At 41.9% G+C, this 14,877-nt stretch overlaps 1 protein-coding gene across 2 annotated transcripts in view; it reads right to left on the reverse strand.

Annotated features, from left to right (window-relative positions):
• Positions 1 to 10,271, reverse strand: part of ALDH9A1 (aldehyde dehydrogenase 9 family member A1) — a 28,795-nt gene extending 18,524 nt beyond the window's left edge. Inside the window, exons 1-3 of one of the 2 annotated variants that reach the window (XM_057729459.1) lie at positions 10,059 to 10,271; positions 8,219 to 8,364; positions 630 to 759 (exon numbers count right to left, since the gene is read on the reverse strand). In XM_057729459.1, coding sequence (XP_057585442.1) covers positions 630 to 759; positions 8,219 to 8,364; positions 10,059 to 10,239 — 457 coding nt within the window. In that variant the 5' untranslated portion in view covers positions 10,240 to 10,271. Of the gene's footprint in view, positions 1 to 629; positions 760 to 8,218; positions 8,365 to 9,759; positions 9,865 to 10,058 lie in introns of those variants that run through there. The other variant, XM_057729460.1, reaches the window with a different exon arrangement.
• Positions 10,272 to 14,877: the final 4,606 nt, after the last annotated feature.

Below are 14,877 nucleotides of genomic sequence, written 5' to 3' on the forward strand. Positions count from 1 at the left end.
TACCGCTGGTCACCTCTGTTTTTTGTTCATTCTAGTCATTCTTACACTGCTTTCTGCATGTTCTCTCCACATAAAGAATCCTTTCTATCCTTCAAAACTCATGCTCATTCAACTCAGTATAGTCCTCTAAAAATTTACCAAGCATCCACTATATAACTTAAAGAAATGAAACAGAAACGGGGAAAGACTCAGCAGCTGAAGAGCCTGACTTCAGACTCCCCACAGCCCTCCTGGGCCCTGCTAAATCAGCCAACATGTGAACTGATGTACATTTCCTAGACAAAGAAAATTTTTTGCTAAGTAGGTAAAACTACTTGTAATAAATGTGATGCACTCACTGACTCTTGGAAGAATTGGTTTTTCCACAACCTGGTCTATAGCTCAGGTACGAGGTTAGGTGCTTTATGTATATCATCTCATTTAACCCTTATAATAACCAAGAAGATAGGGATTATCGTCTCCAGTTTAAAGAAAGATAAAGTAATTCTCAGTGTCACCCAAGTAGACAGTGATAAGCCCAGGATTTTAACCCAGGCCTGTCTTAATTCCAAAATTTGTGCCCTACCCCACCAGGCTCTGCCCTCCTGCCTGCTTGTCAGCTGGTCAAAGAAGGCCAGGCGAGGGCTTACCGGCCATGGATCCCGCCAAGCCTGCGTAGTACTCCAGGCACTGCCAGGAAGTGTCAATGTCCCAGCGGGCCTCGAAGATGGACTTGCCGTTGTTGATGGTCTCCACAGTGGCGATTTCATCCTTCCGTTCCTTTGGGTGAAACAGAAGACCAGATTTAAGACAAACTACCATACACCTCAACATATTCAACAATCAAAACAGAATACACCGCCCAATTTCTAAAAATAGAAACAGCTTGCACATTCAATGAAAATAAAAGGAATGGCAGTGTGACATTTGGAAAAGAGAGAAAAGTTTATTGCTAAACAGTGCCTGTTCTCCCCATCAAATAACTGTCACAGATATAAGACCAACAACTCATTTCAAGATTAGTTAGAAGTGTTTTGAGAAATATTATATTTGTACACCTGTATAAATATGTATAGATATGTGTGCATATATTTACATGTATAGAGTAACAGCAAATGGTCCTTAGAAAAATTGTACAAAGTAGCCAAACACACAATCAACATTTAAAAGGTTATATATACACACGGCTTTAATTCACCCAAAGAAATGCAGCATGTTAAAATCATAAGATAGTCATATTTATTTTCTAATGCTCAGTACTACTCATCAATTCTCTTTTCAAATACTGTTTCCAGGGCTTCCCTGGTGGTGCAGTTGTTAAGACTTTGCCTGCCAAAGCAGGGGACATGGGTTCCATCCCTGGGCCAGGAAGATCCCACATGCCGTGGAGCAACTAAGCCCGTGCACCACAACTACTGAGCCTGAGCTCTAGAGCCCATGAGCCACAACTAATGAGCCCACATGCCACAACTAGTGAAGTCCATGTGTCTAGAGCCATGCTCTGCAACAAGAGAAGCCACCACAATGAGAAGCCAGCACACCACAATGAAGAGTAGCCCGTCCCCCCGCAACTAGAGAAAGCCCATGTGCAGCAACGAAGACTCAATGCAGCCAATAAATTAAATATTAAAAAAAAAAAACCAACAAATACTGTTTCCAGATGTAGTTTACACAACTTAGAAGTACTACACATGATCCAGGGATGAACAAAAAGGTTTGGGAAATTAGACCTAAAAAGAAAAGCTAAATAATGCCCCCAAAGATGAAAAAAACTGAATATGTAAGAAATAGATATTTGCTATTATGGATCCAATTTAAAATAGACAATGTGGTCAAAATCTAAACACACATAAAAGACAAATCAAACAATTGACAAGAAGACACATTCTGTTACCAAAACTGATAATCAGTAAGGCTGACCAGAAGCAAAATGAAATGGCAACGTAAATTAACACAAGCATCTAATTAATACAAACTCTATCAAGATTGAGTACAAATCTCAGAAAAGATGGAAGAAGGAATATGAACATCAGTATGAAATACAGGAAAGGACAGTTTGATAATGATATCTGGACATGCTCTATTTCTACAAAGACCGCAGGTATAAAGTGCTTTGATTCATTCATTCCACATTTGTCGGATTCCAGACAAGATGGCAGAGTAGGACTTGGGCTCACCTCCTCTCATGAAAACACCAAAATCACAATTAGCTGTTGAACAACAAACGAGAAAACCAACTAGAACCTACCAAAAAGAGGTTCTTCCACAGGAGTGAGGGTTCTAAGCCCCACATCAGGCTCCCAGCCTGGAGATCTGGCATCGGGAGGAGATCCCAGAGCACTTGGCTTTGCAGACCAGCAGGGCTTGAGTGCAGGAACTCCACAAGACAGGGAGAAACAGAAACTCCACTCTCAGAGGGCACACACAAGGCCTTGTGTGCATAGGACCCAGGAAAAAGCTGTGACTTCATAGGAGCCTGGGCCAGACTCACCTACTGGTCTTGAAGGGTCTCCTGGGGAGGCAGAGGGTAGCTGTGGCTCACTGTGGGGACCAGGACACTAGTGGCGGAGGTACCAGGGAGTACACACTGGCATGAGCTCTCCTGGAGGCTGCCATCTTGACACCAAGACCTGGCCCCACCCAACAGCCTACAGGCTCCAGTGCTGGGACACCTCAGGCCAAACAACCAACAGGGTGGGAACACAGCCCCACCCATCAGCAGACAAGCTGCCTAAAGTCTTCCTGAGCCCATGGCCACCTCTAAACACACCCCTTGACACAGCCCTACCCACCAGAGAGACAAGACCAAGCCTCACTCTGAGAGGGCAGACACCAGAAGCAAGAGGAACTACAACCCTGCAGCCTGCAGAAGGGGGACCAAGAACACAGAAATTTAGAAGAAATGAGATGGCAAAGAATTATGTTCCAGACAAAGGAACAGGATAAAACCCCAGAAGAACTAAGTGAAGCGGAGACAGGCAATCTTCCACATTTGTTACTAAGATAAAAAAGGACAGATCCAGTCTCTGCCTTCAAGGAGCTCACTTCTAAAAAAGGAAGTTAGTTAAGTTCTGAATAAACTCTGCAATTACTGAATAGATGTGTTCCTTCAAAAAGGATAATTTGTTTACATCCAAACATAGTCTAAATTAAATTGACTTTTAAACCAACAATTCACCTTCCCTTTCTCTGATTCTATTCTCACCAAAACAACTTTTTAACAATTAACTTGCTTACCAGTTACTGATACTAGAAAGAGGAGAATAACAAGCATCCGTTCTATAAATGAGTCATATCAGGATGTGCATTTTTTTAATTACGCTGATTTTTTATAAAAGTATGTGACAATACAAAGGTCAGTAATTATACTGTCTTGATACAATTACAAAACTAATTTCTTAGCTTTATTATTTAATTTCCAAAGATTTATTACTGGGATTGTGAAACAGCAATTATTAATTAAAAGAGTTAATACTCTAGAAAAACAAACAAACAAAAACAATAACAAGCATCAGTTCTGATGTAACAGATCTTTAACCAGGTGTAAATTATCCCCCTTCTTGGATCTGTTGAGTATGAGCAGCATGAAACACATTTTCAAGAGGCATGATCAACCATAAGTGACTTAAACTTCATTTCTAGAATGCAAGAGGGGGACTAGTCCCTAAAGAGGAAGTAGGACCAGTTCACTAATCAGCCTGAATACATTGATGAATCACTATATTATACTTCAAACACATGAAGAAATATTAAACTGGCAAAAGTGAAATGCTGTTGTCTTCTGCATTAATACTAGAGTGAACAGACAGGAAGTAACCTGTGATTATCGCTGAAAAGCCTTTGCGTATTTAAGTTTTATTAAGCTTTTTTGGTTTTGTTTTTGGTAAACAATGGACAGGCAATTAGCTTTGAGGACTGTTTCAAGGTTTCAGCTCAAAGAGAAAATTCAATTTATTGGCTGGCCTTTTGAGATTTTTCTTGTCTTATTCCAGCTTTCTCTACCCTCACAGAAAAGGTTATTTCTAAAAAGCCATTATGAGATCTTTTGACATACCTGATCATCAAAAAAGTCCCTGACAAAAACTACCAAGGAGTCCAAGTTGATCTCTACTGATATTTAATGTTGCTTTCAGGGAAATGGATTCCTTTATGCTCTGGGAATAAGGAGAGCAGAGGGAGCAGGGGAAAACAATGTAAGTTTCCTGCCCCTACTAATACAAGAGCCATCACAAAACAAAACTGTCCATTCTTGGAAACATGTGCTTCATATCTACCCCTCCCCCCCTCTCCACCACCCTGCTTCACATATGACCTGACCAGGGGTCCACCGGGATAAAAGAGAAGCAGCAAGAGGCAGGAGCCTCGCCTCTCTCCTTCACTCAACCCCTGCCCCACAAGCTGGCTCAGTGTCTAGCTTTTACAACAGAACCACATGAGCAAAGACATGCCCACTAAACCCTGACAAGCCTGAGCCCCTGCTTGCTTCAAGAGGCAGAGCTGAGCAAGAGAGTCACTAAAGGCAAGTGCATAATCTACATACACGACCTTTCCTATATATAAATAGTGTCATCATGGCTTTAAAATAAATTTTCTTTCTCCCTTTAAAGCCAAATGATAGCTACTTTTCATAAGGAGACTCCCACTAAAAAATGAATGGGGCCTACCATTAAGATCTTTATAATCTGATAAAAAGCATGAAGATTCAAAGTGAAAAGGGGAACATAAGATTAATAAACATAACAAAAACTGTTCACTTCAGTAGGAGTCAATGGGCTTCCAGCTAAGCTGGAGTAACAGGGACCAGATTTAGCCTCCATCTTAAGCAACTAAAAACACCAGATAAAATTCATAAAACAACAATTTTCAGACACTGGACATCAGATAGCTCAGAACAGCAACCCCTGAGAGAGGGAAACAAATGAGGATAGCCCTACACATGTTCCTGCCTACTGCCTGGAAAGAGTTCTCCATCACAGAGCAGGGAGAAGGGACTTATGTGGGGCCCAACAGATACTCTGAGTTGAGGAAACAGGTTAGTTCAGGGAGTATGTGATGGCCACAGTCTGCAGGCTGAGTATGGGAGAGAAGAGAGCTGCACACGAGAACCCCAGAGATCCCCTTTAAGTCTTCATCTGAGAACTGGTCAGTGAGGACACTACCCCAGGCCAGGAAAAAAAACCTAACCAAGAAGGTGAAAAAAATCCCCAGAACTCACACAGGGCCAGGAATAGTTCATGTTCCCACCAGCCACAGTGAGAAAAACCTCACTAACACACAGAGCATCCAGCTAGGTATTCAGAAGGGTATTCAGCAGTGGAGCAAAATTAGCTGCCCTAGTCACACCTAACGAAGCACAGAAGCAAGGCTTGCAAGGGTCAAATGGACTCCAAGTAACTTCACTGTGTTCTAGAACAAAGCTCATTAACATTTTTTAAAGCATCCAATAAAGAATATTCAGCATCCAACAACATAAAATTCGCAATGTCTAGTGATAATAACCTACCAGGCGTGTAAAATGTAAGAAAACTATATAACACCTAACCAGGAGGAAAAAAACCGATCAGTACAATCAGCTTCAGAACTGATAGATGATGGAATTAGTAGACAGGCATATTAAATGTTATTATAACTATATTCCACGTGTTCAAGAAGGCAGAGGAAGACATAAGCATGTTAAGGAGCAACATGGAACAGCAACAACAAAAGACTCAAGCTGAACTTCCAGAGATGAAAAATATACTGGATGGGATTAACAGCAGATTAGAAACTATAACAGAAAAGATAGGTGAACTTCAAGCATGACAATGGAAATTATCCAAAATAAAACACCCAGAGGAAAAAAACTGGGGAAAAAAATGAACAGAGCTTCAGTGAGTTATAGAATAGTTTCAAGTATTTAATTGGAGGCTCTGAAGAAGAGATAGAAAAAGGGGCAGAAAAAAAATCTGAAGAAATAATAGCCAAAGTTTTTCCAAATGTAACTAAACTATACATGTACAGATTCAAGATCAATAAACTCCAAATAAAAGAAATATAAAGAAAACTGCATCAAAACACATAATGAAATTGCTTAAAACTAGTGATAAGAAAAATCTTAAAAGCAGCCGGGGGGAAAGCATTAAATACAGAGGAACAAAAATAAGAATGACAGCAGACTTCTCTTCTGAAACAACACCAGCCTGAAGACAGTAGGCAACATCTTTACAGTACTGAAAGAAGAAAACTGCCAACCTAGAATTATTTACCTAGAATTCTTTTAAAAATGGTAGCAAAATAAAAGACTTTTCAGATATACAAAAGCTAAAAGAACATCTCCAGCAAAACTATAAAAAATACTAAAGAAATTTCTTCAAGCAGAAAAAAAATATAACAGATGGAAATCTGAGCCTACCCAAAGGAATGAAGAAAACTAGAAATGCTCAAAATGTGGGTAAATATTAAATAATTTTATCTCATAAAAGATAACTATGCATAGTTTAAAATGGAAGGGGCAAAGAACTGCAGATCATGATTAACTAGAAACATCACTCAGAGAAACAACTGAGGGCTGTAACTGCAGGCTGTGGTCAGAGGGTGGGATCTGTTCAGTTACAGAACAATTTCACGTAAAGGCAGGTCGAGGGCATGACCATCAGACAGGAGCTTTAGAGAAAGGGAGTGGTACGTTTTTGACTGTAAAAATATTACATAAGATATCTAAAAAAATGGAATAGGGTGTTTAAAGGAAAAGAAAATTAATATCAGATAGTCCATTTCAGAGGAAAAAATTATTAGATATTATTCAGGATTTAAAAAGTCATTTTATAATGATAAAGGAGCCAGTTCTTAAGAAGATATAACAACTCAAATGCATATGCACAAGGAAAAAGTGAGAGACAAATCAGAATAATAAATTATCAGCTTTGAGTTACCACTTTTATCAAATTAAAAATAAATTTTAATAGCAGAAAATACCTTGCTGGGAGAAAAAGTCTCCAGGCATTTTTTGACATTACTGCCTGATCCAGGCTTTCTGAGCAAAGGACACAGGCAAGCTGATTGAAAAGTAAAGCCCCTGAAAGACAGAGACAGGGTCTCCCTAAAGACAGATGTCTCTGAAGAGATGTGGAGATATAAAGCTTTCTAATTCCTGTTCCTGGAGACACCTGCTTACATTCCGGGGTAATAACCCTAGTGACACCTTCCCCCTTAACCCTGGAGATCTATTTCATGAGTAACCTCTCTCCAGAGAAAAGAATGGGCAGATGTGCCCACAGCCCCTATATAAGCTGAGTCTCATAATTTTAGGGTTCCTCTCCTGTGGTGCGACCCACTGCATGCAACAGGGTAACATCTGGCTCTCACTGCGTCACCCCATGGGGACTGAGGCTCATAAAACTAGTGTTGGATTTCCCTGGTGGCGCAGTGGATAAGACTCCACGATCCCAATGCAGGGGGCCCAGGTTTGATCCCTGGTCAGGGAACTAGATCCCACATGCATGCCGCAACTAAGGAGCCCGCCTGCTGCAACAAAGACACAATGCAAATAAATAAATAAATAAGGAAACCAGTGCTAAATTATTGCTCTGGGTGCTGCATTTTGCTGCAAGTAATAAACTACCTCTTTTCCTAATCCAGAAAGCTTTATGTCTCTTGTCAGAATACACATATAACCTTGCAAGTAGGGTAACTCTCAGACCGTCAGGTTCTAACATTACACAACTGATAAGGAAAAAAAATCACCAGTCCTACACTGATATCCTTGATTTATATTTCAGTGTATACTCTCTCAATTTTCTAATCTTCTGTAATGACAATCTAGTATTCTTGCTTTTTAAGACTGTAAAAAGCTAAACTTTATTTCTTAAGAGGGGTACATCGATGAATCTGTGAAATCTTCCAGGCAACTAAGTTAGAAAATAAACCTGAAAAAGTGAACTTAAGAGTCATCAGAGGAAAAAGGAAAAAAGTACACATAGTTAAAATGAAAAGGAGACAAGCTACAAAGGATACATTATCACTCCAACAAAGAAGGAAAAGAAAACCTGCCCAGGGAGATGTCACAAGGAGCCTAGAGCCAGAAGGAAATCACTGATGGAAAGCTTGTTGTACATACCAAGGTGAGCATATGGAAATGTTCTCCGATTTCATCAAAAAGGTATCACCTTATAGTGCATCAAAGTCTAACTGCAAATCATCACAAAGAACTCACACATCAGTGAAAGAGGACTTCTCTGGAAGAGATTAAATTAAAACATACCCTTATTATTCTGGCAGCCTCCAAAAGGATTCGGCAACGCTCCATGCCAGATTTTCGACTCCATATTTTAAAGGCAGCCTTTGCATCTTGAACAGCCAAATTTACTTCCTTTTCTCCTGAACATGTGAAAGTAGCTATCACTCGCCCTATAAATACAGGGAAAATCAGTGTTATCTCAACTGGTTGCCGCATATTTTACATAAAGTACCACGTATCCAATTTTCCTTTTAGTGATCCTCTTCTTATTTTTAAGTATGGTTTGATTTAGCGACCACCCCTATACCAGCAGCTGATCTTTTAAGGAATCTAATAAAAACTGCAGACTTCTCTCCAGAAAAATGTAGTGAACCATATCACAGAATTACAGGGAGATCACGTTCCTTGCCCAGCACACCAGGAACTTCCTGGTAAGAACCCCTGCCCTCCTCTGTTTTACATGTGGGTTTAGTAACATTAACTTCCAATCAATTATTTCGCAATGCTCCTTAACAATGTTTGAGAATCCCAGAGGTCTTGCAAAATCAAAGTACTCAGTCTCCTGGGTTATGAACTCTGTGATTTTAAATCACTGGTTTATGTTGCATACAAGTCATATAATACTACTGATACTTGATGAATATGGTTAATAAACAGAATACCAAGAAAATATATTCCTAAAAGAAAATTTTTTTCTCAAATATGGGGGGAAAATAAACAAAGCCAGTCCCCCGTTTTCTTATTTCAATCTTACTCCCTATCCCAGGCAAAATATGAAATGATCAGTTTTTCTAGACCCAAATCCCAAGGGATGTGGCTGACTCTACTAAAAAAAAATTCTTTAAGATGTCAGCAGTTTCTTTTCCCCTCCCTCAGGAACACCTGGGACTCAGCTTCTTCCAGAAATGTCCCAAACCTGCAATTTCTGTTACAAATTTGAACAGCCAATCGGTAAAGGCAGCGTCTAAGGACTGCACACTTGTAGGCAATGAAAATAAAGAGCAATTTTTCTTTCTTTTGTATCAATACGGGAGTGCGGGTCAAGAGGCTGTTTCCTCCTACCTAAAGGAGAGCCTGATGGCGTCTGTGGCCCCTTCCTGCTCTGACAAGTTGCCACTCTGTGGTTTAGTGTAATTGGTCTCCTGCCAAATATTTCATAAAACCCAGCAAAACAAAACAACAAACCTCTTCCCCATTTGCTTTGTGACCTTTGGAGCTCCCAGGGCAAATTCGGGGCCTGGCACAGTGCTTGGCACACATTATGCACTGGATAAAAGCAGGATTTCTTTTCCCTTTCCCAGTTCTGGTTCACGTTCAGGAATGTTTTAACACTAGGGGATGGTAACAAAGGCCTCATCCACGCTCATTACAACCGTCTGTGCGCGCGCCTCCCACGTGGGCACAAGTGTTTCCTCCCCCGGCCCCCCGGCCTCCTAAAACTCCCATGACGACGTGCACGGCTGAGGACAGGACCGTAGTCCTAGCTTTACCAGAGACACCACCTCACCCCCCGGGGCTCCGCGGCCTCTTGGTTCTGGCCGCTGTGAACCCACCCATGACCCCACCGCGCAACTCGCCAGCCCGTCCAGGTTGCTGCGACCCGCTTCCTCTCCCGGCGCAGACGCTCCGGTGTTCGCACAGCGCCGGCAGCGGCCCCCACACAACTCTGCAGTCTACACCGCCACCCACCTATGTTCAATAAACGTCTGCTGAAGGCACTAGGCGCCGGTTCAGGGAGGCAGTACAGGTCCACCCCCCCCCCCCCCCCGCCCCGGGGGTGGCGGAGACTCGCGGCGCCCGGCCGTCGCCCCACCCCGGACCCCGCCGCGCCTCCCGCCCCGCCGCCCGGTCTCCGTCCCGTTACCGGTTGCGGGCTCGAACGCCTTCTCCGTGCCGGAGGCGTCCACCGGATCCACGCGGGCCCCGCCGCGGTAGTTAAGCGGCTGCGACACGACGAAGCTGCCAGTGCTCATGGCGGCGACCGGAGCAGACCGGAGAGCGCGGAGCACCCACGAGAGCTCCGCTACGCACGCCCGGGGAAACATGGGAGGCTGGCGTGGCGCGGGGACTACGGTTAAGGGGCGGGGCCGTGGGGGGCGGGGCCGCGAGGAGGCGGAGCGAGCGGCGGGCTGCGGGGCGTGGCGCGGCTGGACTAGAGTTAAGGGGCCTCCCGGCAAGGGCCGGGCCTTTCCGGCGGAGTTTGCGAGACCTTTGGAGTTTGGCTCTTCCCGGGTTTAGGTTTGGCTCTCGCTTGGCTTCAAGGACGGGCGGCAGAGCAGAGTCTTACACACGCATGCACGCTTTCTCTCTCTCCCTCACTCATTTTCGCTTTCTTCTTCCAGGTCAGTATTTGAAACAAGAGTTTTCGGGTGTATCACTGCGTGTAGTCATCCTAGGATCTTACTCTTGATTTTTCCGCCTAAAGAAAGCGGAGGATTGGAGGGCTGGTAATTTCACTTCGGGGATTACTTCACTCTTAGGCCACCGTTTCTTTATTTGTATAATAATGCTTTCAAAAAGTTGTTGCCTTTGCTGTGCATCTGAAACTAACACAACATTGTAAGTCAACTATACCCTAAAATAAAATAAAAATTAAGTTTAAAAATTTTGTAAATGCTATTGTAAAGACCAAGGGGAGGACGGTCAAGGAAACGTGATATTTTGATGTGAAACTGTTTTTTCAATTATGAAACAGCTCTGTAAGTGCTATTAACTACAGATAGCAGCACAAACGGAAAGCTAATAGCAGGTTATAAAGAGCAAAGTCCTCATGAAAAGGCGTGAGAAAAAAGGCACTCCCAAGGTGCCATCACCGAAGGGATCTTACACAAAAGCAGTCTTGTTTATTCTTCATTTTGAACTCCCATGCATCTACAGCAGAGACGTTCACGAATTAATTGCCAATTTGCACATTCCATTATTTCTGGCAGGCTTGTTTCTCTTCTAGGGGCTGCAGGCTTGCTTAATGTTCTTTCCTTTACCTACCAGCACAATATTAGGGAGGGTGATTTTCAGGTTTGAAACAGAAATAAACTACACTGGTCAACTTTTCCAGAACTCTATACCAATTTAACTCCCACAATGCTACTGAGATTTGCAGGTCTTGGTCCTCAAGTGGAAACAGCAGTATTCAAACTTAGAACACCTGGGGCCAAATTCAGCTACTACCTTTGTTATTATTGGCCATTGGAAGCAGAATTGAAACACATCTTGAGTTGATGACCAGCAATGTAGATTTCCAGGATCACTGGAGCAAGGATTTGCGTGTGCAGAGACCACACATCTCAAGGTTTTTACCTGAGGGTGCAATTCCTATTTATAATGTTCTGCCCCAGCAAATGCATTTTGACCTGTCAGATCATGGTTCCTGATATTTGTTTTAGGCATGTGGTCATGATGTCTGTTGCTATAATTCATAGATTATAAAAATGACAAAACTCCACCAAAACATTTAGCTCTTCCCCTTACCTAGCAATGCTTTTATTATTAGTGTTATTAATATATTATTATTTGTAAAACCCAACATGTAGAGAGAGCTTTATAGGTTGCAAAGCCTTTTCACACATCTTCTCACGTAATGCTCATAATAAGCCTGTAAAAGAAAAGGAGCCTAATACAGATTAAGCGAGGAGCTCATATATGGCACTCTCGTAAATATCTCAGTGGTATTTCCACAAGACAGCTTTTACCATCCTTTGTGTAGATGAGGCAACTAGCTCAGAAAGGTTGTAGAGCTCCCTGCCTGGAGGAGCTGGGATGCAAGTCCAGCACTGTGCAAGTCCAAAGCACATTTCTTGTCACTATACCAGGTCCGGATGTTGTCCCTAAGAAATGAAATATTTCCTGCCATACCAATAAACAAAGGATGTCACAGTCATCAACGATTGCAGCCCTCCAACATGAGCTGGTGAGCCAAGGAAACTCAGGGCTGAAAAGAATACCTGCCATCTAGCAGCCATCTGACTGCAAGGAGCCCTAAGGAAACTCAGGATATGTCAGGATACTGGCCCCAGATAGCTGAGGTGCATATCAAAGGAATGATATCACTGAGCCCAGACTCTTGCATCTTTCCATACATAAAAAAGCACTAAATTCCTTAACTTGAGAGATCTGGTTTTCTTTACTTAACAGTACTCTTTTGACATTCCCAACTACCTGTGCTTTGTTGCAAAACTCCCATATATCCTGACTCCTCCCCTCGCCTCCTCAGAGCAGTTTCTCAGAGTTATCTGAAATGCTGTCTCCCAGGCTGCAGTCCTCATTTTGCCTCCAATAAAACTTAAGTCGCAACTCTCACGCTGTGCATATATTTTTTAAAGTCAACATTGCCATGAAGGTTGCCATCAAAATTCACTCTTATTTTGATGGTTATTTATCAAAGAAAAGGGGGATTTTTGAAACCCAGAAAGCTGGCCTGGAGAAAAGATTGAAAGAAGCTGTAAGTTTCCTGGGAGGAGCTTGTTAGCAAAACTCCCCAAGCAGCTGTGAAGCCACAGAGGGTGTTAGCCAGTGGTACAGGGTCATGGTGAAAATTTAAAGAGACAGGCACACACCAAGTGAGAGCAGTGCACCTCCTGAGACGGACGCACGATGGAGGGCAGAGGTGAAGGAAGAAAGGCATGAAGGGAAGAAGAGGAATCATTGCTAAAGGAAGAGGAGAAGCTGAGAGAAACCGCCTACCTCACAATTTGCTTAAAGCCCAGCCTGGGTGCCACCAAAGCCGCCTCCATATCTGAATTTCCTTCCCCAGAGAACTGGAGGTGAAGAAGAAAAGCAACTAGACCCTCTTCCCCCATCTCCAGGACTGCCAAAGGAGGGAGCCCTTGGGAACCCATTGGGGTCCCTCACTCCCCCCTCACCCCCATGTCATCCAGCTGCCAGGCTGTTGTTTTGGCTTAGTTTCATCATTAGTGATACTTGGTTTTTTGATACATCCTCCAGGAGGAAAAGCGACTGTCTTCAGGGAGTAGCCAGATCTTACTCCATCTTCTAGGACTACACATACACTTTTTTTCCTGGATACAATAATATGTCTATTACACTTTTTAACTCTTTCAGTGAGGAACGAGAAAACCATCTACACAAAAAGAGGAAAAAATTATTTAGAACACTCTTCCTGCCTATATTTACAGGGGCTTTCTCTTATAATAGTTTACAGACTGAATTCCATTTTAAGCCTTGAGTATGCTTTATATTCTTCATGTGGAGAATATAATTGTCTTATTTGAGATCTAATACGTTTCCTGATGTAGGCACCCTGACGCTAGGATTAGGTCCATAATGAATACTTGTTGAATAAGCAAATAAACAGTAATTCAGTCAGAGGTGTTGCAAATCTGGATTTTGACATCACCACCCTGATAAGGATGCTCCAGGACGGCAGTTAGGAATCTTATTTGGAGAATCCAGTCTTTTCCATTTTCAATGTATTTTTGATGCTGTAATAGTCATATGTTCAAAAAATTGGTTGAATTTGTAAATATCAGGTAGTATGAAACAGAATATGTGAGTTATCTTAAAATAAGCACTGTACAATAGTTGTCATTATAATCATAATGCACTTATAGTTTGCAGTGCCTTTCTGTTTTTTTTGTTTGTTTTGTTCTTTTTAAATGAAAATCAGAGTCATTGACTTTGGAATTTGTTCTTGGAGCTAATAATCCCAGAACTTGGAAGATCATGGACCTTACAGAAAAATTTAGAACCTGTCTGTATCTGAGAGAGAGTACAGTTATAGAGGAATTATTTCAGCTCTTTTACATGTATAAGATACACCATTGGTTGTGTTAGTGTTTTTTTCTAAAACACAATAGAACTTTCATTATTTGCATGTGTACAATATGTAGTTAAAAACAAACTTTAAAAACTTAAACAAGGACCTCTGACATTTTTCCAATTTCTTGAGTCTATAGTATTTCAAAATAAATAGTTTTTAAAAATAAACAAGGAACATATGCTCACTATAGAAAAATCTTTAGAGATTTTTTTAAAAGAAAATTAAAGCAATTATTTCACCACCTAGAAATAATGGTAATAGCTAACCGTCTATTAAATACTATCATACTTTACTACATTTTACTGTATTATCTCATTTATTCCTCAAAAGGACACTATAGATCAGGAACTATTATCTCTATTTTACAAGTGAGGAAACAGATTTGGCAAAATTGAGTAATTTGTCAGATGTTAGATAGTAAGATAGATGGATAGTAGGAGATACAGCTAAATCTGCTGTTGGCTTAGTTGTTTTCTCAGGGTAGAATCCTAGGTCTCAGAGTATTTTTTATTTTTTTAATTTTTTTTTAATATTTATTTTTTTATTTATTTTTGGCTTCATTGGGTCTTTGTTGCTGCACACGGGCTTTCTCTAGTTGTGGTGAGCAGAGGCTACTCTCTGTTGCAGTGCGCAGGCTTCTCACTGTGGTGGCTTCTCTTGTTGCGGAGCACAGGCTCTAGACAAGTGGGCTTCAGTAGTTGCAGTGCATGGACTCAGTAGTTGTGGCTCGCAGGCTCTAGAGCACAGGCTCAGTAGCTGTGGCACACGGGCTTAGTTGCTCTGTGGCATGTGGGATCTTCCTGGCCCAGGGCTTGAACCCGAACCCGTGTCCCCTGCACTGGCAGGTAGATTCTTAACCACTGCGCCACCAGGGAAGCCCCAGGGTATAATTGTTTTGAAACCTTCT

The sequence above is a fragment of the Hippopotamus amphibius genome, chromosome 3 (assembly GCF_030028045.1).
Source record: "Hippopotamus amphibius kiboko isolate mHipAmp2 chromosome 3, mHipAmp2.hap2, whole genome shotgun sequence".
Taxonomy (NCBI): Eukaryota; Metazoa; Chordata; class Mammalia; order Artiodactyla; family Hippopotamidae; genus Hippopotamus; species Hippopotamus amphibius.